The 23680-nt window shown below is 44.8% G+C and overlaps 1 protein-coding gene across 1 annotated transcript in view; it reads left to right on the plus strand.

Annotated features, from left to right (window-relative positions):
- The first annotated feature begins 13011 nt into the window (after nt 1-13011).
- Nucleotides 13012-23680, plus strand: part of LOC140391782 (juxtaposed with another zinc finger protein 1-like) — a 205676-nt gene continuing 195007 nt past the window's right edge. Inside the window, exon 1 of the mRNA XM_072476649.1 lies at nt 13012-13291. Coding sequence (XP_072332750.1) covers nt 13177-13291 — 115 coding nt within the window. The 5' untranslated portion in view covers nt 13012-13176. The remainder of the gene's footprint in view (nt 13292-23680) is intronic.

Raw genomic sequence — 23680 nt, forward strand, 5'->3', positions numbered from 1 at the left:
CAGACATCGTTAACCTTTCTCTACTCTGTTCTGAGGTCCCCACCTGCTTCAAGAAGACCACCATCATACCAGTGGCAAAGAATAACCAGGCAACGTGCCTCAACAACTACTGACCGGTGGTACTGACATCGATTACTATCTAAAACTAGAGGGCATAGGTTTAACTGAGAGGGGAGAGATACAAAAGGGTCCAGAAGGGCGATTTTTTTCACACTGAGGGTGGTGAGCGCCTGGAATAAGCTGCCAGAGGCAGTAGTAGAGACGGGTCTTTTAAAAAGCATTTGGACAGTTATATGGGTAAAATGGGTAGAGAGGGTTCAGGGCCAAATGTGGGCTATTGGGACTAGCTTAGTGGTAAAAACTGGGCGGCATGGACAACTTGGTCCGAAGGGCCTGTTTTCATGCTGCAAACATCTCTGACTCTCTGACTAAGTGCTTTGAGAGGTTGGTCATGAGTCACTGGATAAAAGCAAATTATTGCGGATGCTGGAATCTGAAACCAAAGAGAAAATGCTGGAAAATCTCAGCAGGTCTGGCAACATCTGTAGGGAGAAAAGAGCTAACGTTTCGGGTCCAGATGACCCTTTGACAAAGCTATAAGACAGAGATAGTGGGAAATATTTATACTGTGGAGTGAGAATGAAAGATGAGTCATAGCCACAGAAACCCAGGGAAACGGGGTGCTGATAGCCACAGAAACCAAGGGGAAAGATTGCTAATGGCAGTCCCCAGAGAGAACAAAAGATGTGAAAGGCCAAACAGCAGAGAAACTAACATCAGAAGGTAAACTGTGACAAATGTAGATGTGGGGCGGGGAAGGGGGAAGCAAAGTGTAAGGAAAAGTGGATAAGATGGGGCGGGGGGGGGGGGGGGGGGTTAAATATATATAAAGAAAGACAAGAAATAAATAAATGGTAAAAGACAGTTAAAATGAAATGGGATGAAAACAAATGGGTCGAGGTGAGGTAGAGCTAATCATCTGAAGTTGTTGAATTCGATGTTGAGACCGGAAGGCTGATGTTGAGACGCTACAGCCTTCTGGTCTCAACTTCTGCCCCCAATGTACATTCTTCAGTTCCTGCCTAATATTGTTGTAATTAGCCTTCCCCCAATTTAACACCTTCATCTGAGGACTGCACTTATCTTTATCCATCAGTACATTAAAACTTACTGAACTGTGGTCACCCCTACTGAAATGTTGACCATCTGGCTGGGCTCATTCCCCAATACCAGGTCCAGGCTGCGTCCCTAGTTGGACTATCTACATACTGTTTCAAGAAGCCCTTCTGGATGCTCCTTACAAACTCTATCCATTCACGCCCCTAGCACTAAGTGAGACACTTGGGCTCTAACCAGTAGTAGTTCGATGAGAATGATCAGGGCATCTGGGATCTCATTGACCGCAAATGCAAGGCATTCCTGAACAGGCAGCTCCACCAAAACTCGAGTAAGAGGAAACAAGTCTCCAGGCAACTGAAGGCCGAGCTGCAACAAAGAGTCCACGACCTAAAGAACAGATGGTGGGTGGAAAGAGCGCAGGAGACTCAGCAACTCACCGATGACCACGATGTGCACGGCTTCTTTAGCGTAATTAAAAGCATCTACGGTCCGGCTACCCAGGGACACACCCCACTGAGAGCCAGAAACGAAGAGGTGCTCATCAAAGACAGAGAGGCAGCCAACGCCCACTAGAGAGAGCACTTTGAGGACCCCCTCAACCAAGACACAGCCTTTGACACGGGTGCCCTCGATACCATCCCGTAATACGCTACCCGCCACCATCTCAGTGCAACCCCAACTTGCCATGAGGTCGAAAAGCCATCTGACAGCTGAAAAATAACAAGGCCTCTGGTGCAGATGGAATCCTCGCAGAAGTATTCAACTGTGGCAGAGAGGCACTCTTGGCAAGAATCCACATCCTCATCACCCTTGTCAGGAAGAGAGCATGCCGGGTGATCTCAGAGGCACCTTAATTGTGAGCATTTTCAAGAAAGGACACAGGTCTGACTGCAGAAATTACAGAGGGATTTCCCTACTTTCTGCCATGGGAAATACCTCTCCCAGTGGCTGAAGAATTCCTCCCTGAGTCTCAGTGTGGCTTCCGCCCATCAAGAGGCTCAATGGACATGATCTTCAGTGCGTTACAAATCCAGGAAAAATGCATGGAGCAGTATCAATCTCTGTACATGGCCTTCTTCGATCTCACAAAGGCCTTTGACTTTGTCAACTGTGAGGGATTGTGGAACAACTTTCTCAAATTTGGCTGCCCACGGAAACTCATCACCATTCTCCGCCTGCTCCATGATGAGATGCAAGCCGAGATCTTCACCAATGCAACCACCACAGACCCAATATAAGAACATAAGAACTTGGGGCAGGAGTAGACCATCTGGCCCCTCGAGTTTGCTCTGCCATTCAATAAGATCGTGGCTGATCTATTTGTGGACTCGGCCCGTTCACCGTAACTCTTAATTCTTTTACTGTTCAAAAATCTATCTATCTTTGCCTTAGAAACATTTAATGAGATAGCCTCAACTGCTTCACTGGGCACGGAATTCCAGATTCACAACTCTTTGGGTGAAGAAGTTCCTCCTCAACTCAGTCCTAAATCTGACCCGCTTATTTTGTGGCTTATTTATCATCGAACCAACACTCTTCTCCATCTTCCTCGCAGCAATACTCCACCCCATCACCCTGAAGCTCCTGCTGGAAAGGAGCTGACCTACCAAACAAGTGGGAAACTGTTCAATCTCTGATGCCTCCAGGCCAGAACCAAGACCACCCCAACTTCTGTCATCGAGCTGCAGTACGCAGATGATGCCTGTGTGCGTGCACTCTCAGAGGCCAAGTTACAAACCACCGTTGATGAATTCACCGAGGCATATGAGAGAATGGGCCTCAGCCTAAACATCTGGAAAACAAAGGTCCTTTAGCAACCTGGTCCAACCACACAAACTACTCCCTGACCATCAAAATCCATGGGGAGCCCCTGGATAATTTCCCACACCTCGGGAGCCTCCTCTCGGAGCGAGCAGACACTGTCAATGAAATCCAGCATCGATTCCAATGCATCAGTGCAGTCTTGGGATGCCTGAGGAACAGAGTGTTCGAAGACCGACACCTCAAATCTAGCACCAAAGCTCATGGTCTACAGAGCAGCCCTGGTCTCCGCCTTCCTGCATTCATCAGAAACATGGACAATGTACAGCAGACACCTCAAATCCCTGGAGAGATATCACTGATGTTGCCTTCGCAAAATCCTGCAAATCCACTAGCAGGATAGGTGTACCAACATGACTGACCTCTCCCAGGCCAATATCCCCAGCACTGAGACACTGATCGTGCTCGACCAGCTGCAATGGGCCGGCCACATTACCCGCATCCCTGACACAAGACTGCTGAAAGAAGTGCTCTACTCTGAGCTCCGCAATGGTAAGCGAAACACTAGGAGGGCAAGGAAATGCTACAAGGGCACTCTGAAAGCTTCCCTAAATAAATGCAACATCCCCATCGACACATGGGAATTCATACCTTAGAACACACAAACTGGAGAAAAAGCATCCACAAAGGCGCCAATCGCTTTGAGTATCGCAGGGTGGAGCACATGGAGGTCAAATGTAAACAGTGGAAGAAGAGTGCGAGATCCAGATCTAATTAAACACCACCTGCCAAACCTGTGGCAGTCTGCGGATCCAGGATTGGACTATTCAGCCACCACAGAGCCCACCTACCAGGAGTGGAAGCAAATCATCCTCGACCCTGAGCGACTGCCAAAGAAAAAGGGGAAGGCCGTCGGTTCATGATCCTCACACAGAGCACAAGCCGCTGTTGGGATTTTTTAAAGAGGGCAAAGCAATCCCGCCCATGACCTCTGCTAGAATTCAGAGATTGGCCCTTCTACTGGCGGCTTACCAGTACTCGTTTCAGCATTGGCCAGGTACCCAAACTGCACAAACTAAAACAAAGAGCAACTAAAGCTTAAGAAACTTCAAATCAATATGTGTTTAAGAGGGTCGATAAAGCACCTCAGACCCTGTGGTTAAATTTCACAAACTGCCGAGCTAGGATTCAAACCCATGTCCCCAGAGCATTAGCTTTTGGATTACTCGTCCAATGACATTACCACTATGCCACTATCTCCCCTTATTTTTCTCTCTCCACAGATGCTACCAGACTTGCTGAGTATTTTCAGCGCTGACTGCTATTATTTTAGATTTCCTGTGTTTGCAGTGTTTCACTGTTGTTATGGGCCAGGGTTTAGAGAACCCCAAAGTGTATCATGGAGTTCACCTGACCCACAACTTTTAATAGTTTATGGTATGGGAGCACACGGCCCACTCTACAGGTGTGGTCCAGCAGAAATGGAAAAGTATTTTTTAAAGCAAAACAATGTTTATTCTATGAACTCAAGTTAACCTTTTCAAAACATAGGTGAACATCTTAGCAACCATTAATTCAAATACAACCCCCAAATACTACAGCACTAAGTAAACCTTTAAGCTTTCCTTTTTAACACCCATACGACTTAAAAACAAAACCTTTATCAGAAGCACATCAGGTTAAAGTCACTACTGAAAACATTTATAATTCTGAATTCACCAAATGATCAAGAGATAGTCTTTTGATGGCAGAGAGAACCCAGCAGTACACCTGCTTGGTCTGGCTTCTGTTCCAACACTGAAAACAAAACTAAAACACACCCTGCAGCCTGCTCAAAAACGCAAGTAAAAAGCTGACAGACAGCCCAGTTCCACCCACTCTCTGACATCACTGCAGTAGTAAACACCCATTTCTTAAAGGTACTCTCACTACAGATATTTATATACACACCCATTTATAAACACCCATTTTTTAAAGGTACTCTCACATGACACCTCCCCCCAAGAAAAAAAAATAACCATCAACTTCAAGATGGTTTCATTTTTCACCTTTTCTCTATCCTTTAAGAAATGCATACAGTAAATGTATGTTTTTGTTTCAAAAAACAACACACGCAAACAGGTATAATAATATAGTCCATTTTTGTTCTTCTTCCTCCAACTGAAATCCTTCTCGATTGACAGTCTCTTTGAACAAGAAGGTCTCTGTACGATCCGTCCATTTCTCTACGCCTCGGCATTTCTCTTTAAAGGCAGATACTTTAGTTCAATCTGATCGCAGAGTCCCTTGCAATTCTTGAACACATGAGCATTTGTTATCACAGCTTTCAGGCAGTCAAATGCCTGTTGGAACTCCGCTGTCCATTGAAATTTTCGACGTTTCTTCAGCAAGTCCATCAGTGCAGCAACCACGCTACAAAACATTTTGCACAAATGTTCGATCAAATCCACTCATGCCAAGAAATCGCATTATTTCCCTTTGTCTCGAGGGTATTGAAAACTCCTCAATAACTGTTGGTTTCACATCCCTTGTGACCATGCGACCTGTCCGATTGTATGGCCAAGGAAAGTGACCTGGGCTTTTCCAAATTCACTTTTGGCGAGGTTTACCACCAAACCCGCCTCCTGAAGTCGAGCAAATAACTCCATCAGATGTTTTAAATGTTCTTTCCATATCTGGCTGAAAATTACCAGATTGTCGATGTATACCGCACAATTGGGTAATCCTGAAACAACTTTGTTAGTTAACCGTTGCAATGTGGCTGGGGCGTTTTTCATGCCAAATGGCATAACTTTGAATTGGTATATACCATCTGGAGTTACAAAAGCTGAAATCTCCTTCGCCCTTTCAGATAAAAGTACCTGCAAGTAACCTTTAACTAAATCCACTTTCTCAATGCAATCCTCCAAACGTGAGATAGGATAAGAGTCCGTTCTTGTAACTGCATTAACCTTTCTACAATCCACACACAACCATTGGGTACCGTCTGGTTTTGGTACCATCACTATGGGTGAGCTCCATTGGCTGCAACTCACTTCAATTGTGCCATTTTTAAGCATGCTCGCAATCTCTTTGTTAACCTGTGCCAATTTTAAAGGGTTAAGCCTACATGGATATTGTTTGATTGCAACAGCATTTCCCACATCTATATCATGTATAGCTATTTTAGTACTTCCCAATTTATCTCCACAAACTTGCCCATGTGATATCAATAACTCTTTCAGGTCAGTTCGTTTTTTCCTCTGGAAGGTAACTCAACAATTTATCCCAATTTGTAAGAACATCCTCGTTTGCCAATTTAATTTGAGGTATGTCAGATTCACAGCCATCTGGATGTGGTTAGTCACTTTGAATTAGAATCATTAAAACCTCCTCCTTTTTCTCTCCTTCCCTTTCAAAGTACCTTTTAATCATATTCACATGACACAGTCGGTGAGTTTTCCTTCTATCTGGCGTTTTTACCACATAATTCACCTCACTTAATTTCCTTTCAATCTGATTCGGTCCACAAAACCTTGCTTTTAAAGGTTCACCTACCCCTGGTAACAATACAAAAACTTTATCTCCACTGGAAAAACTATGAACTTTGGATTTCTTGTCCGCTACCCGTTTCATCACATTTTGTGCAACTTTTAAATGTTGTCTAGCCAATTCACCTGCTCTATTTAATTGTTTCCTAAAATTTGACACGTAATCCAATAATGTAATTTCTGATTTCTCACTCACCAATTTTTCCTTAATCAATTTAAGTGGTCCTCTTACCTCATGACCAAAAATTAGTTCAAAAGGACTAAATTTGGTTGACTCATTAGGTGCATCCCTAATTGCAAACAGTACGAATGGAATTCCTTTATCTCAATCCTCTGGATAATCTTGACAATAAGCCCTCAACATTGTCTTTAATGTCTGATGCCACCTTTCTAACGCTCCCTGCGATTCTGGATGGTACGCAGTTGATTTAAATTGTTTTTTTCCTAAGCTATCCATAACTTCTTTGAATAACCTGGAGGTAAAATTTGATCCTTGATCTGATTGTATTTTTGTGGGTTGCCCATATCTAGTAAAGAATTTAAGTAACTCCTCGACAATCCTTTTAGCTATAATATTACATCCTGGAATGGCCTCTGGAAACGTCGGAAACCTAGTAGACACATCCATTATAGTCAAAAGATATTGATTCACACTTTTTGTTTCAGGAAGCGGTTCTACGCAATCAATTAGGACACTTGTAAAAGGTTCCTCAAATGCTGGAATGGGTATTAAGGGTGCTGGTTTTATCACTGCTTGAGGTTTCCCTATCACTTGACATGTGTGACATGATTGACAAAATTTAACCACATCTTTATGTAGTCCAGGCCAATGAAAATGTTTCTGCATTTTAGCTTGAGTTTTCCTTATTCCCAAATGACCTCCCACTGGTACCTCATGTGCAATTCGCAACACCTCCTTTCTATACCCTACCGACAATACCACTTGATGAACTTCTGCCCACTTTTCATCCGCCTGCGTATGTAAAGGTCTCCATTTTCTCATCAAGACATCACTTTTACGGTAATAACTCTCTGGTATACTCAGATTCCTCTTCCGTATATGCTTTCTGATACATCTATTTTATTTCTATATCTTTTTGTTGTAATTCCGCCAATATTCCTGAACTAAAAATATCCGCCTCATCCTCCACCTGTTCTTGTTCAACCATCTGATCAAAAATCATTTCTGATAATTGCACTTCAACTTCATCTTCACTCTTTGATTTATCCTCTTGTCTTAACCTGTGACTTTGCAACCTTGTTACTACGCAATCCGAAAAAATCCCAGGATATTCGTCCTTCAACACTTCAGTTGTCGGATTCTCCACTGGCTTTTCAACCACCATAGGCATCACTCCCACCTGCGATCCAGCTATATCATTACCCAAGATAAACTGTATTCCTGGACAAGATAGTTTCTCTATTACTCCTACTATCACTTCACCACTCTTCACTGGACTTTCCAACCTTACCTTATAAAATTGAACACTACTCCTCTCACCCTGAATTCCACATATTACCACCTTTTCTGGCAACATTCTTCCCAAACTATATGACTCCTCATCTCTTACCATTAAAGATTGACTAGCTCCCGTATCTCTTAGAATTGTGACTTCTTTACCTGCTCCCCCTGATACACATGAGTAAACTTTAACCACACAAGTAAATTCTTTAAAGAGATCTGGCACCTTCTTATCAATCACCTCTTGATCAGGCTGTACAATCTTTTGCACCTCCTTCGCTTCACTTGGGATTTCCTTTACCACTTTAACAAACCCCACAGTCTTATCCTGTTTTACCACATCAGCCTTCCCAGTGCTTTTCTTCAACCACCAACACTGTGACTTCACAGAGCCTAGTTTATTACAGTGAAAACATTTGAAACTTTTCATGTCTCTTCCACCCTCCTGGATTTCTTTTTTAATCTGAGGTACACTCTCCTTATGATCTCCCAACAGATCACCTTTACCTCTACCACTTGAGTATTTCTCATGTTCCCAGTTTCTATCCCTCACAGGCTGATACTGATGTCGGAAACCAAGCTTTGATTTATGAACTAATTCATAATCATCTGCCATTTCTGCTGCTAACCTCGCAGTTTTAACCCTCTGCTCTTCCACATGAGTTCTCACTGCATGACGAATTGAACTTTTAAACTCCTCCAAAAGTATAATTTCTCTGAGAGCTTCATAGGTTTGGTCTATTTTCAAAGCCCTTATTCACCTATCAAAATTATTCTGTTTGAGCCTTTCAAACTCCATGTATGTTTGACCAAATTTCTAAACCTTTGTCTGTAGGCTTCAGGCACTAGTTCATATGCACCTAAGATGGATTTTTTCACCTCCTCATACGTCTCAGATACCTTCTCTGGTAGTGATGCAAACACTTCACTAGCTCTACCTATCAGCTTTGTTTAAATCAGTAATACCCACATGTCCTGTGGCCATTTCATTTGTTTAGCTACCTTCTCAAATGAAATGAAAAAGGCTTCTACCTTCTTCTCATCAAACCGTGGCAATGCTTGCACATATTTAGATAGATTCCCACCAAGCCTTCGACTATGATGCTCTTTCTCACTATCTCATCATTCTCACCAACCGTACGTTTCCCTTTACGTCTGCCAATTTTAACTGACTGTTATGTTTCATGGCCATTTTCTGAAGTTCAAATTCTCTCTCTTTATCTTTTCCCTGATCTGTATCTCCCTTTATCTTTCTTTTTGTTCTGCTAGGGCTATTCTTTCTGTTTTCCTTTCTTCTCTCTCTTTTTCCTCTTTCTCACTTTCTCTTTCTTTTTCCTCTTTCTCTCTTTCTCTTTCTCTTTCTTTTTCCTCTCTCTCTCTTTCGTATTCAAGCTGCTTTAATTCTTTCTCATGTTCCATCTGTTTAATTTGCAACCGAATGTTTGCTATTTCCAATGAGTCAAATTGTATCTCAGGTAACTTTAAATGCTTAGCCACCGCCATAATTACCTCATCTTTTCGCATTTTGTCAGGTAATGTTAACTGCAATATTTTTTGCCAAATCTAACAGTCAGCTTTTAGTCTCTGTCTGTAAGGTACTGCGTGTGACCGTCTCCACCCCCAAAAACTTCAGAGCCTATGAGAGAACCATTGTCCACAACACACTCCCTACTTAAACTGAAATACCACACCTGAAAAGCACCCACAATATGCTCACCCCTCACTGTCTTTAAGTTTACTAAGCCAATCCAATAGATAGACTTTTATCCCGGACGAGCCCCCACTTTGTTATGGGCCAGGGTTTAGAGAACCCCAAAGTGTATCATGGAGTTCACCTGACCCACAACTTTTAATAGATTGTGGTATGGGAGCACACGGCCCACTCTACAGGTGTGGTACAGCAGAAATGGAAAAGTATTTTTTAAAGCAAAACAATGTTTTTTCTATGAACTCAAGTTAACCTTTTTAAAACATAAGTGAACATCTTAGCAACCATCAATTCAAATACAACTCCCAAAGACTACAACACTAAGTAAACCTTTAGCTTTCCTTTTTAACATCCATACAACTTAAAAACAAAACTTTTATCAGAAGCATATCAGGTTAAAGTCACTACTGAAAACATTTATAATTCTGAATTCACCAAATGATCAAGAGATAGTCTTTTGATGGCAGAGAGAACAGCAGTACACCTGCTTGGTCTGGCTTCAGCTCCAACACTGAAAACAAAACTAAAACACACCCTGCAGCCTGCTCAAAAACGCAAGTAAAAAGCTGACAGACAGCCCAGTTCCACCCACTCTCTGACATCACTGCAGTAGTAAACACCCATTTCTTAAAGGTACTCTCACTACAGATATTTATATACACACCCATTTATGAACACCCATTTCTAAAAGGTACTTCACATGACACTGTTACTAACCAAATAAGTACCTTTTTAAGGTCTTATGATTGTGCAATGCCACTCAACCTCTGCAACTCAGAAAAGGAATAACCAAACCTGTGAAGTATAATTTTTTATTCATTCAAGGGATGTGGCAGGTAGTAAATTGTTATGAGCATCCTCCTCCCCACTCCCCACGACCCCAACCCTCAGTTCACCACCCCTCCCCACTCAACTCCCCAACCCCTCCTTCACACCTCCTCTCCCACAAGTGTGGCTAACGATGCCCTCTCTGTGTCTCCTCAGGAAAAGCTGTCCCATAATCATCAGGGGAGGGCCTTGACTGGCGGAGGGGTGCCAGACATATGTGCCAGACATAAGAATCCTCACTTCCCTCGAGGAGTATGCCATGGAGGTGTCCAGCGTGGCCAAGAATAGATCGATCAACCACGCAGAGGCTGACGAACACCACAGAAATGAGGAACCAGTGGGCTCCACCCGGAGGACCTGTCAAATGTGAGTTGTTATCGCCTTAATGACTGACCCATCCCTCCCACTGACCACATGTCCATTCTCCCACAGGTCCTCTGGCCATTGGCGCCAGCCCATCCCGGGCGGCCCCCTCTCCTGACTCCGAGGAGAACACCTCGGAGGAGAGCTCTGAGAATGCCACCATCGTCGCGGCAATCCCCACCCTACACCAGCGCATATACACGCGCACCTCGGTGGGACATGTTAGTGGACAGGCTTCGGGGGCACCATCTGGTGAGCACCACACCGCTGATGATGCTGAGGAACCCCCAGGTGAGACAGCAGTTGGAAGTCTGCTGGATCACAGGACCAGCTGGGTCCCAACCAAATGCTGAGTCTGTGGAACAGAGTTACCCGGAGCTGATAGAAACAATAGGGTCCAACCTGGGCGATCAGAGAGGAATGTCAGTATCACTCCAGCAGATCCATTGCTGATTGGAGGAGTCCCAGTGGCTTTGGGCCCAGGAGATGGCGCCGGCAATGAGTGGCACCGAGGCCAAAATTGCTAGGGTGGTGACTGAAATGGAAAGTCTGGTTCACCGTGAGTGAAGGTTTCCAAGGCGTCACACAGTCGGTGCCGGCCATGGCTGATGGTCTCGGCAGAATATCAGACACGCTGGGGGATGTCACTCAGAATCAGGCCTTCCTTGATGAAGTTCTGCGGGAAATGTCCCGCTCTCAGATGGGAATGGCCGAGGAGCTGTGGAGTTTGTCCCAGTTGCAGGTGGGCATGGCTGAGGCGCTGCAGAGCATGTTCGAGTCATTGAGGAGCATCGCTGAGGGTGTCAACACTATGGTGAGACCAGGGGTAACCACCAGGACTGGCAGGGACAGATGATACAGGGGCAGCTGGGGCTCGAACCACTTGTTACTCAGACCCAAGATGAACCCCAGGGCCCTATGGGCACCGATAGGGAGGAGAGGATGTTTGTGGTGTTGCCTCCCGCCTTGTTCAAGCACAGCGCCAGATATGAAGGTCGGATTGGGGTGCTAGGCAATGACTCCTACCTGCTATATTGCCCGCCCATCCACAGGAATCCACAACTTGGGTTGTGTGAAGTCCTCACGATTGCCAATTCCCTATTAGCAATAGCCTTCAGCCGCACAGCCAGAGGCTTTGGCAGCCGGTGGGGGTTATGGATGGTCGTTGGGGCAGATGGCCTGGGACAGGGTTTACCCCCGGATCGGGTAAACGATCCAGTGGTTGGCATGGTGGTGACAAGAAAAGTAGGCCCCCGGTCCCCCCCCCACCACCCAGCGCAAACCCCCCCCCGTGGCGGCCCACCCCTGCGGAGGGTCCCCCACCGAGCATTGGGGTGGCAAGGCCAGCGTCTGCGGGCTCTTTGCCTGTGTGCAAAGATGGCTACTCACCTCCTGGGCTCTGCAAAAGGAGAACTGGGGCTGTTTAGCACAGGGCTAAATCGCTGGCTTTGAAAGCAGATCGAGGCAGGCCAGCAGCACGGTTCAATTCCCGTAACAGCCTCCCCGAATAGGTGCCGGAATGTGGCGACTAGGGGCTTTTCACAGTAACTTCATTTGAAGCCTACTTGTGACAATAAGCGATTTTCATTTCATTTTACTAATCGGCGCCAGCGTGAGCACCTGCTGGGGAAGCCGATGAATCGCGGGAGGCTGTTGGATTATGAGGTGGCTCCCGTTAATTGTATGGAAATGGGGCAAGTGGTGATAATTGTTTTTTCGCCACCCTCCGGCGAGATCCTGATTTCACCAATTGGAGCGGGACGCTTGCATTGCACACTGTTTGGCGCCTGGCGCGGATCTTGTTTTTGACCTCTCCCCCTATTCACCTGCATTGTTACGCTTGAGCGAGAGCGCAACGAGGCCGGAGAATCACGCCCTTAGTCTTTATACTTAACAGATGTTCTGCTATTTGTAAAATGCAGCTTTAAAAAAATGAAATCTGCCATTGTTTGTGGAAATTACAGTTAGTAATGATTCAAGTTAAAGATGGTCAAAAGAGAAGCTGCTGAGTGCTGAAATGTTTCAAGAATAGGAAAATTGTGGAAACTTTGTGGAGCGGATTCTGGATTCCATGTGGTATTGTGTCCAAAACTGTATATGGAAGAGAAAGTATTTGTCACTGTGGGGTACGATGGGGATGCTTTTGCAGTAACTTTTCACTATAATGAGATACTGGGAGCTGCCTCCTTGCTCAGCATCTGCTAAGCCGCATGCTTATTTTGGTCACGTGAGCTGCGGAGCCAGCCTCAATGAAATGAAGGCGGTTTTTTTGGCAGCTCCTGCGGCTGGCTCAGCCGCTCTGATGGTCGGACTCTGATAACATGAAGGTGTAGGACTGAAGAGAGAGGCCGGGGGTGAGGGCCGGCTCGGCGGGAGTGAGTGAAGGAGCCCAGCCCAGCCCAACCATGACAGCGTTAGCCGCCGCCTCCTTCTTCTCCAACATTTGCAATTTCGGCGGATGCGGCCTCACCTTTAACACCCTGGCTGAACTTATCGAGCACATCGAGGACACCCACATAGGTAGGTGCCGGCCGGCCGGCCCTGCTCACCGCTGCAGCCTGCACAGGATGAGCTGTCAGAGGCGGACTGGAGTGGCCCAGGCCTGGCCCACGGGGGCCGGCCGGAGCCCAGCACATCGGCCTCCTCCTCCTCTCTCCACACACCGACTGACAGTTCATTCGGGGTAAAGGTGCAGCTGGGAGCGCCTCCCTCCCGCCCGCCGGGTTAGGGCATTGACCCTGGCTGCACATCCGCCTCTGCCGTCCTTTCTGTACCTCACAGCACCGGCTCCCTCACCTGGTGCCGGGTAAGGGCAGCAGAGGCAACCTTCCGTCAGTCGGGGTGAAGGCACATTCTCTTTCAGCCCGAAATTGTTGCGCCTCGCTTTCCGCCCACCAAGTACCAATGCGCCGGCAGTATAACAATTCATGGTTAGCTTTCCTCTTTTAAATGATTGCATTTACCCGCGACAGCAGGTTGGATTTGGCCGGCTAGGGCTTCCCCCCCCCCCCTATCTACAAACTTTTACCTTCCTTTTGATGTTGACCGGTAAAATGAGACGCGATTTAGATAGAATATGTTAATGAAATACAGAAATGTTTATCATCTTTTTGGCTTAAATCAGATGTATATACATGAGCATCATATTTCCAGTCTACTGGTGACAAAGTAGACTGTCCTGTCCTACAGTATTGCTTTGGGGGGGGGGGGGGGGTCATACGTTACTTATATGCTGTCTAGCAACTTACGTCCTTGCAATTGTGAATTTGGTGATGGCAATACTTAAACAGAAGCTTATGCAATTTTATTTTTACAGCTTTGTGTTTCCACAGTCTCTTCAGTGGTGACTTATTTAGTTGTATAAGGTGAAACATTAAGAGTTTTGATAAGTTTATTTCAGAATCTCTTTAAACATTCATGTGAGATAGATGACACTTGTGTGATGGTACAAGAGTGTTTTTCTTGTGGGTAAACATTTACTTACAGTTTGTTAATTAGTCTCTCTGTGTTTCTTGAGCTCTGCTTTTACACTACTTCACTGTAAATTGTTCTCCCAAGTCTGAAGATTTTGCACGGAGCACATATTATTTTTTTGAAGTTGCATGAAGTAAGTACTTCACTTGTTCTGGATATAATATTGCCTGGTTTTGAATTCACACATTTTAGATAGATAAATAAAAATGCACTTGGCTATTTAGTTGCGGTGTGCAATACGTTTGTGCAATTTCAATTCACGTTGAGCTTTGTCCAGGTCTAGAGTACAACCTTTTGATATAATAAGGTACAAATTAGTTTGTAAGGATCATCGGGGAAAATGACACTGTACTTCGTAGGGGGGTCTTTGCTAAGGCTAGAATTACAAGTAAAGTCACTTGGTTAAAGAGTAAAGGAAACTTTGCTCCTGTGCATGATCAATACTGCCTTTTTCTTGGAGCATTTGATGACAAATGGATGTTTAAACTGCCAAAATGCTCTGTTCACCTCTCCGCGCAGAATACTTTGCTCTCCTTTCATAAGATGAAAAAAGTAATGATTTATATTTCAATATCGTTTCAAAACATTGTCCTCCCCACACAATTTTTCACTTGTGTGCTGAGGCAATGGTTAATTCCAGCATAGTTGCATAACTGTGTGAAAAGGCATTAGAGGTGAGTGGGTCAGTACTACCCATAGAGGAGCACTCTAGGTATAACTGTTATGCATCTAGTAATCACAAGTGAGAACATATAATTTTCTATACCTAGCCATTAACTATGATGGAGTGGGATATTCATCTTGGACGTTGCTATTATTTACCGTTTGAAAAAAATGGTGGCATTGTATGTGGTATGAATGTTTCTATTTATGATCCTGCTGTTCCTTTAGTTTTTTAAAGTATATTTGGGGAATTGTTTATGGTGTATAACTTTTCAAGAGAAAGAAAAGATGTTTGGAATTCTAGAGGGATTTTCTATCTGTCAAATACTCGTTTAAATTTTACCATCTTACAGTACTTTTATTGACAAAGCTGGAATAGAAAATATATTGCCCACTTTTTTTGCACATGAACACTTGAATCATAAGTAGAAATTGCATTGTGTTTATGGAGGTGCTGCAATTGGCTAACTAAAAAAAGCATATCTGACTAGTGATGGTGAGTTATAATTTTTCTTTTGTATCTAAGAAAGATACCTTACTCTGTGTAGATTTTCATTATACTCACTTCCACTAGTGAATCCTAAAAATTGGGTAAAGGTGTATATTGCGATGGAACCTGTGTATATTTATATGACTGGGAAATTGTTTTATTTGTCAAAAGCGATAAGCTTCCAACAGAAATGTTTACTTCCGAGCAGTTTCCAGTTCTAACATAGTTAGTGACTTGATTTGAAATTCAATTAATAAATGTTGCATTCAAGCCTAACATTTTGTTCCTCCAAGTTGCCGTTGAGATTACTTTCCTGCATTAATATTCATTTATGATGTCTGAAAAAAATTTGAATCCTAACTTCCTGTTGTGAACTTTTTCTTGGATTTCTGCGTTTGCATTTATAATACATCAGGCTATGAATCCGGCTCAGGCTATGAATCAGGCTATGTAAAAGTATCACTGTAATTATATACTCAGGCCAATGATGGCACTTTAGTATCTGAGCTGATATCAGCGAAACACTTATGTTGCAACCAACTCTACTCCTTAAATTTTCCATGTTTTGCAGGTTAGCAATGAATGATCATAAATCAAAATATTGTGAAAATAAGGACAGAATGTATGACTTGAAAGTGAGGATTGCGTAACATCTGTGTGCCTTGGTCCAATTATCCCTGTTTTCACCCTACCATCCTTCACCTGAAGATTGCACTTGAGCCTTGAGTAGTATATTGGAGGGATGGTTTACACTGCCTTTAATACTTTTTCTCCTTATAAATACTGGCAAAAACTCTATCTAAACCTTGCTAAATATTTCACTTGTTTAGTGATGGACCAATTGAATCACCCAATGTTATTGGAAAACGTTTTGACTGACCTTTTCACTATTGGAAATCCTATGTTGGACCAGCATTTACTGTCAGGCCAATGGTGTCTACTGTTATATATGCATAAGTTTTGTGCAGCAATTTTGGGTGAGGGCAGATGTGTGCATAAATGCAAAAATCTGGAAGTTACTATCCAAAATGTGCTGCTTTGCAAAAACTGCATCTTGTTATCTGACTCCCCTTTTTTGAAATGTTTTAAATGGCGTAAAGTTCCAGTACGGTAGATACACACATAAAATTAGGACTTGTCCATTTTCATATAATTCTTTTTAATGACACAAGTCTTAAATTCCTCTGGCATTGAAAGATAACTGTACATGTGTAATCTCATTTATTCAATTTTTTACTGTTGCTGGTTCAGACTGTGCTGTAAATTTCGCAATACTTCAATCTGGTTGGATAAGGCGGTACTTAGTTGCTTTTCCTGTTCCCATGGACCCCGGATCTCCCGATCATAGCAACTGTCAGTGCAATATCTCATGGACATTACAAAGGCTATTCTAACAAATGATGGATGCCATGAGTTCATTGGGTCTAAAATTTACATGTCAGAATTAAAATTTTCAACAAAATTGTTGTAACAATATTGATTGTTGTGGAGTCCATTCTTGTTCAGAATTCTAATTGGAATGTTCAGACCATTCTTGTTCAGGAGCGGCACAGTGATTAGCACTACTGCCTCACAGTTCCAGAGGCCCGGGTTCGATTCCGATCTTGGATGTCTGTGTGGAGTTTGCACCTTCACCCCATGTCTGTGTGGGTTTCCTCCGGGTACACTGGTTTTCTCAACAGTCCAAAGGTAAGTGGATTGGCCATGCTAATTTGTCCCTTAGTGTCCAAAAGGTTAGGTGGTATTACGGGGATAGGGTGGGGGTATGGGCCTAAGTACTCTTTTGGATGGTCGGTGCAGACTGGGTGGGTCTTCCATCTTCACTGTCGGGATCTATGATTCTATTCTATGATTCTATGATTTACATTTGGAACTGGAAATACACTTTCAAAATTTTGGGACAATCCCAAATTATGGGATTAGCACTGTGGCTTCACAGCGCCAGGGTCCCAGGTTCGATTTCCCCGCTGGGTCACTGTCTGTGCGGAGTCTGCACGTTCTCCCCCTGGCTGCGTGGGTTTCCTCTGGGCGCTCCGGTTTCCTCCCACAGTCCAAAGACGTGCAGGTTAGGTGGATTGGCCATGATAAATTGCCCTTAGTGACCAAAAAGGTTAGGAGGGGTTATTGGGTTACGGGATTAGGGTGGGAGTGAGGGCTTAAGTGGGTCGGTGAAGCCTCAATGGGCCGAATGGCCTCCTTCTGCACTGTATGTTCTATGGGTATGGTAAATATTGAGGAAAACTGTGACAAATTAAAAGGCAGCGTCAATAAATTTGCAGAATGGGTGTGCAATTGTCAATTGAATTTCAATGTAAGCAAGTGCGAAGTGTTGCATTTTGGTGGGAAGAATAAGGAGGCTACACACTGCCTGGATGGCCCCCTAGCCTGGATGGCACCCTAAATGAGAGAGCGAAAAAGGGGAGGAAAAGGATCTCTGGGTACAGATAAATAAATGATTAAAAATGTAACGCAGATTAATAAGCCTACAAAAAGGCACTTTTTAGATGGATTGAATTGGAAAGCCTCAAAGATGTGCCATACAACCTGAAGGCTTCTCAATACATTGGATGGACCGTACAGCATCATCAGGTTAAGCGAAGGGTGGAGGGATTTGCCTCCTCATCAACTCCTCCTGGTGCTCGGACGTGGTGACCCTGGCGACCCACTGCTCCCCGGACCTGGAATACCTGACCAAGAAGTGCCGCCTGTCCTACCTTTCACGGGAGTTCACTTCAGCCATTATCACTGCGGTCTACATCCCACCCCAGGCGGAACTGAAGAAGGCACTTGACGAATTGTACGCAGTTATAAATAACAATGAAACAGAACACCCAGAAGCCTTGTCCATCGTGGTCGGGGACTTCAACCAGGCCAACTCATGAGTGTATTGCCAAAATCACACCAGCACATCTCCGACCGGGGGGGGGGGGGCAACACTCTCGACCACTGCTACACAAAAATCAAGGGTACCTCCTGATCCATCCCCCGAAAGCACTTCGGAAAATTGGACCATAAGATGGAGCTCCTCCTCCCGCCATACAAGCAGAAACTGAAGTGAGAGAATCTGGTTAAGAAGCTGGTGCAGTGCTGGTCCGAGGCAACAGAAGAGCTCCTACGTAACTGCTTGGAGTCAGTGGACTGGTCCATTTTTAAGAACTCAGCGACTAAACTAAACGAGTATGCCATCACCGTCACAGACTTTAACAGCAAGTGTGTAGAAGACTGCGTGCGAAAGAAGGTAGTACGTACGTTTCATAGATTTCATAGAATTTACAGTGCAGAAGGAGGCCATTCGGGCCATCGAGTCTGCCCCGACACTTTGAAAGAGCCCACACCGCCACCCCCTTCCCGTAACCCCACCGCACCTTTTGGACATTAAGGGCAATTTAGCATGGCCAATCCACCTAACCTGCACATCTTTGGACTGTGGGAGGAAACCGGAGCACCCGGAGGAAACCCACACAAACACGGGGAGAACGTGCAGACTCCGCACAGACCGTGACCCAGCCGGGAATCGAACCTGGGACCCTGGAGCTGAAGCAAATGTGCTAACCAATGTGCGACCGTCCTGCCCCCAACCGGAAACCATGGCTGAATCGGGAGATTCACTCCCTACTGAAGGCCAGGACTGAGGCGTCCAAGACTGGCGACCCTGACCCAAAGAAGAAATCTAGGTACGACCTCTGCAAAGTCATCAGGGATGCCAAGAGACAATATCAGACTAAGCTAGAGTCACAGACTAATATCACGGACTCTCGTCGGTTGAGGCAAGGCTTAAACAACATAATGGGCTACAAAATGAACCTGAGTAGTATCTCCGGCAGCAGCGCACCCCTCCCCAATGAATTCAATGCATTCTATATCTTGGTTCAAGCACAAAACCATCAAACGGTTGTCAACTGCCCCAGCAGCCTCGGACACATCCATACCTACCATCACAGCTTCCAAAGTCAGATCGGCCTTCTTGAAGGTGAACCCTCGGAAAGTGACTGGTCCTGACTGATCCTTGGTCGTGCAGTCAGATCCTGCGCAGACATCTTCAACCTCTCCCTACTCCGTTCCGAGGTCCCACCTGCTTCAAGAAGACCACCATCATACCGGTGCCAAAGAAGAACCAGGCAACGTGCCTCAATGACCATCATCTGGTGGCCTTGACATCGATCATTATTAAGTGCTTCGAGAGGTTGGTCATGAGGCACATCGACTCCATACTCCCAGAATGCCGAGATCCATTGCAATTCACATACTGCCACAACCGGTCCACAGCAGACCCCATTTCCCTCGCCCTAGACTCATCCCTGGAGCACCTCGACAACAAGGTCACCTATTCATTGACTACAGCTCCTGCCTTCAACACCATAATCCCAGCCAAGCGCATATCAAAGCTCCAAAACCTAGGACTTAGTTCCTCTCTCTGCAACTGGATCCTCGGCTTTCTGATCCATAGACCACGATCAGTAAGGATTACCAACAACACCTCCTCCACGATAGCACTCAAAACCGGGGACCCGCAAGGCTGCGTACGTAACTCCTTGTTATACTCCCCATACTCACACGACTGTGTGGCAAAATGTGGCTCCAACTCCACCTACAAGTTTGCTGATGACACGTCCATAGTGGGTCGGATCTTGAACAACGATGGGTTAGAATAAAGGAGGGAGATAGAGAACCTAGTGGAGTGGTGTAACGACAAAAATCTCACCCTCAATGTCAGCAAAAATGAAGAGCTGGTGTTGCTAGCTTTTGGTTGGTTCAATTGGCTCTGTTTTATAACCTTCGCTCTCGAGTCGCCAGGTATCTTTATGATACCGCCACGAGGTTCAAGTCCAAGTAATGATCAATAACTCAATACACCGATTAGTAAGATTCAAATAAAAGCACATTTATTATACACAGTAATCGCTACTCGTGCACAAATTCTACTTCTAAGTTACTTCTATAACTAACAGGCCTATACTTAGCTTCGGACGGGCCCACCAGGTCAGGGGAACAAATGGCCTTTCGTTCGGGTTCTGAGTCTGCGGGATTCGAAGTTGGTACGGATTGGTAGCTAGGAGTGCCTATCTCGTAGCGAGCGTTCACTTAAGACTTACTGGATCTTTCGGCGGCAGCTGCACTGGTCACGGTCAAGGTTGGTTCGCGTTGCTGGGTGACCCAGTCAAGAAGAACGATTTGAACTTGGGGCTTAACTTTTATAGTCCCCAGGGGCTTCCCGCCTTTCGGGGCGGACCCTGTACTTGGTTATAGGTGATTGGACTTCGTTCCAATCGCTTGGTTCGATTTCTCCAATACTGGAGTGGTTCGCTGATGCATGGGCGGTCTTGAGGTGTTCGTTAACCTCTTGTGTTGGCTTCTGCTGGCGCCGGGGAGTCTGGCTTAGCTTTGTTTGTCCTAAATGTTGCGATTGTTCTCGGGGATTGCTTATTAGTATGTAGATGGCTGCTACATTATTATGCTGATGGTCGCTGGTATCGATGCTGTCTGGGCTTTTGCAGAGTTAAATACACAGCAAACCTGCACCTGCTGGTTTCTGCCTGTGTTGGCTGAATTTCCCTTCAGCCTTTGCTGTTCTCCATTTTAAATCGGGAATTGGCCAACTTAGGTGGCTACACTGGTCATTGATGTCAATAACGAAAGTACCACACACGCTCTTGTCTGCATCAATGGTGCCGACGCGGAGATCGTAGACAGCTTCAAATTCCTAGGTGTGAACATCACCAACCATCTGTCCTGGTCCACCCACACCGACGCTCCGACCAAGAAAGACTCTTACCAACTTTTACAGATGCACCATAGAAAGCATCCTATCTGGCTGCATCATAGCCTGGTATAGCAGGTCCAAGACCATAATAAACTAGAGAGTCGTGAACACCGCCCAGTCCATCACATTTAACTAATTTCTGGCTCTTCAGTGAAGGAAGAGATCGGGGTGCCATTTTTTTTGGATTTGATTTATTATTGTCACATGTATTAGTATACAGTGAAAAGTAGTGTTTCTTAGCATGCTGTACAAACAATGCATACCGTACATAGGGAAGGAAGGAGAGACTGAAGAATATAATGTTACAGGTATAGCAAGGTGTAGAGAAAAAATCAACTTAATACGAGGTAGGTCCATTCAAAAGTCTGATGGCAGCAGGGAAAAAGCTGTTCTTGAGTCGGTTGGTTCGTGACCTCAAACTTTGGTATCTTTTTCCTGACGGAAGAAGGTGGAAGAGAGTATGTCCGGGGTGCATGGGGTCCTTAATTATGCTGGCTGCCTTTCCGAGGCAGCGGGAATTATAGATAGAATCAATGGCTGGTTTGCATGATGGACTGGGCTACATTCACAACCTTTTGTAGTTTCCTGCGGTCTTAGGCAGAGCAGGCTCCATACCAAGCTGTGATACAACCAGAAAGAATGCTTTCTATGGTACATCTGTAGAAGTTGGTGAGAGTCGTAGCTGAATGCCAAATTTCCTTAGTCTTCTGAGAAGGTAGAGTCGTTGGTGGGCTTTCTTAACCATAGTGTCGGCATGGGGGGACAAGGACAGGTTGTTGGTGATCTGTACACCTAATAACTTGAAGCTCGACCCTTTCTACTTCGTTCCCATTGATGTAGACAGGGGCATGTTCTCCACTACGCTTCTTGAAGTCGATGACGATCTCCTTTGTTTTGTTGACATTGAGGGAGAGATTGTTGTTGTCGCACCAGTTCACCAGATTCTCTATCTCATTCCTGTACTCTGTCTCGTCATTGTTTAAAATCCAACCCACTACGGTGGTGTCATCAGCAAATTTGAAAAGATAGAATTAGAGGGTATGCTGGGTACGGCTTGCAAGAAGTCGCCTCGCTCCGGCGCCATCTTGGATTATGGGATTTTTAAATGTCGCCCCAATCATTCGACCCCCCCCCCCCCCAAAAACATCAACACCCCAACCTACCTGTTGGGTCCTTGCCCCCCCCAACTCAAAAAGGCAGGGATCCCCAGGCCCAATCCTAGGCCCAGGCAACCTGACAGTGGCAGTGGGAGTGCCAGGTGCTTAGTGATGAAATAGGGAGACAGTGTTCCTGGCTGGGAACTGAATTCCTTTTACCCAGGCCTTTGTGCATCCCTTAGTCCCCTTGCCCTACTACCAGCCGTGTCTTGAGGTTTCTTGGCCCTTTCCTTTAGAATTTTCTTCCTAGGCCACTCTTTTAGAAGCTCCTTGGGGACAAAACTAATCTTTAGCTTGCTGTCTCTGTTTTCCTGCTTGCTTTTCTGTAAGGCACTGTGGGATATTTTTCTTCATTCGAAGAGCAAAAGGCTGTATTATATCGAGCAAAAGGCTGTATTTATGTAGCATATTTTGTTAGCTTGTGGCTGCTGTTGAGTAAAGAGTCAAGAGTTCTGCTCCTTTCCCAAAACGCCTTTATTTTCTTTGAACACACTCTATACAAAACTCTCACCACACACCCCAAGTGCCACCTGCAACCCCTTTACACATCAGTGTCAATTATTGGATACTTAACATCAAATTGACATGTAATTGGAATGTCTCTTAACCTATTCCTACCAGTCTCCCCTTCCTTGAAGAAAAAAATAATAATTTGCAAATATTGGTTTCCCCAAAACACAGAATTACAAGAAACTCAAAAACACACGCAACCGCCCCCCCCCCTGCTTTTTAAAAAATTCCTTAAAGTCACAGAAACAGGCGCCCTTCGTTTATAATATCCAAATGTTTCTGTGAACTATCCCCTCTCTTCCTAAAACCATCGGACAATTGATAGCTATTGTCGACTCACTTAATTTTTGCTATCGCCCCTTTGTCCAACATCTGCTTCAAACTTGCGATGTCTATCCTTAACCTTTTCTCATTCATGCTTTTTGTAGAGTGCATATTTCCCCACAGGGATTTATTGTCAATGTGACATTCAGTGGGCATGTTACCCAAATCCCTGAATCCCCAAATGTCTGTCAATATTTGGGATATATAAAAGGCCATATACACTACCTCTACAAGGCTTAACGTCTCAATGGCCAAAGTGCTTTTGACCACACTCCTTATTTTCTTTGTTTCCCACACAAGGGGGCAACATTTACCACTGTTCATCAAAAGGAAAATTATAAAATCACCTGCGCTTGAAACTCCATCACATAAACTTGCATAGGATGCATCACTATAAACTATGAGTTTCAAGTGCCTGAGATCACCTAAAACCGGGAAACTTAAAAACACACTCCTGTATTTTTAGTTTGCCCAATGCTTTATTTCCTCTCATTGTCTTCCACTTTAGGATCATTTTATTTTTTGTACTC

The sequence above is a fragment of the Scyliorhinus torazame genome, chromosome 2, assembly GCF_047496885.1.
Source record: "Scyliorhinus torazame isolate Kashiwa2021f chromosome 2, sScyTor2.1, whole genome shotgun sequence".
Lineage (NCBI taxonomy): Eukaryota > Metazoa > Chordata > Chondrichthyes > Carcharhiniformes > Scyliorhinidae > Scyliorhinus > Scyliorhinus torazame.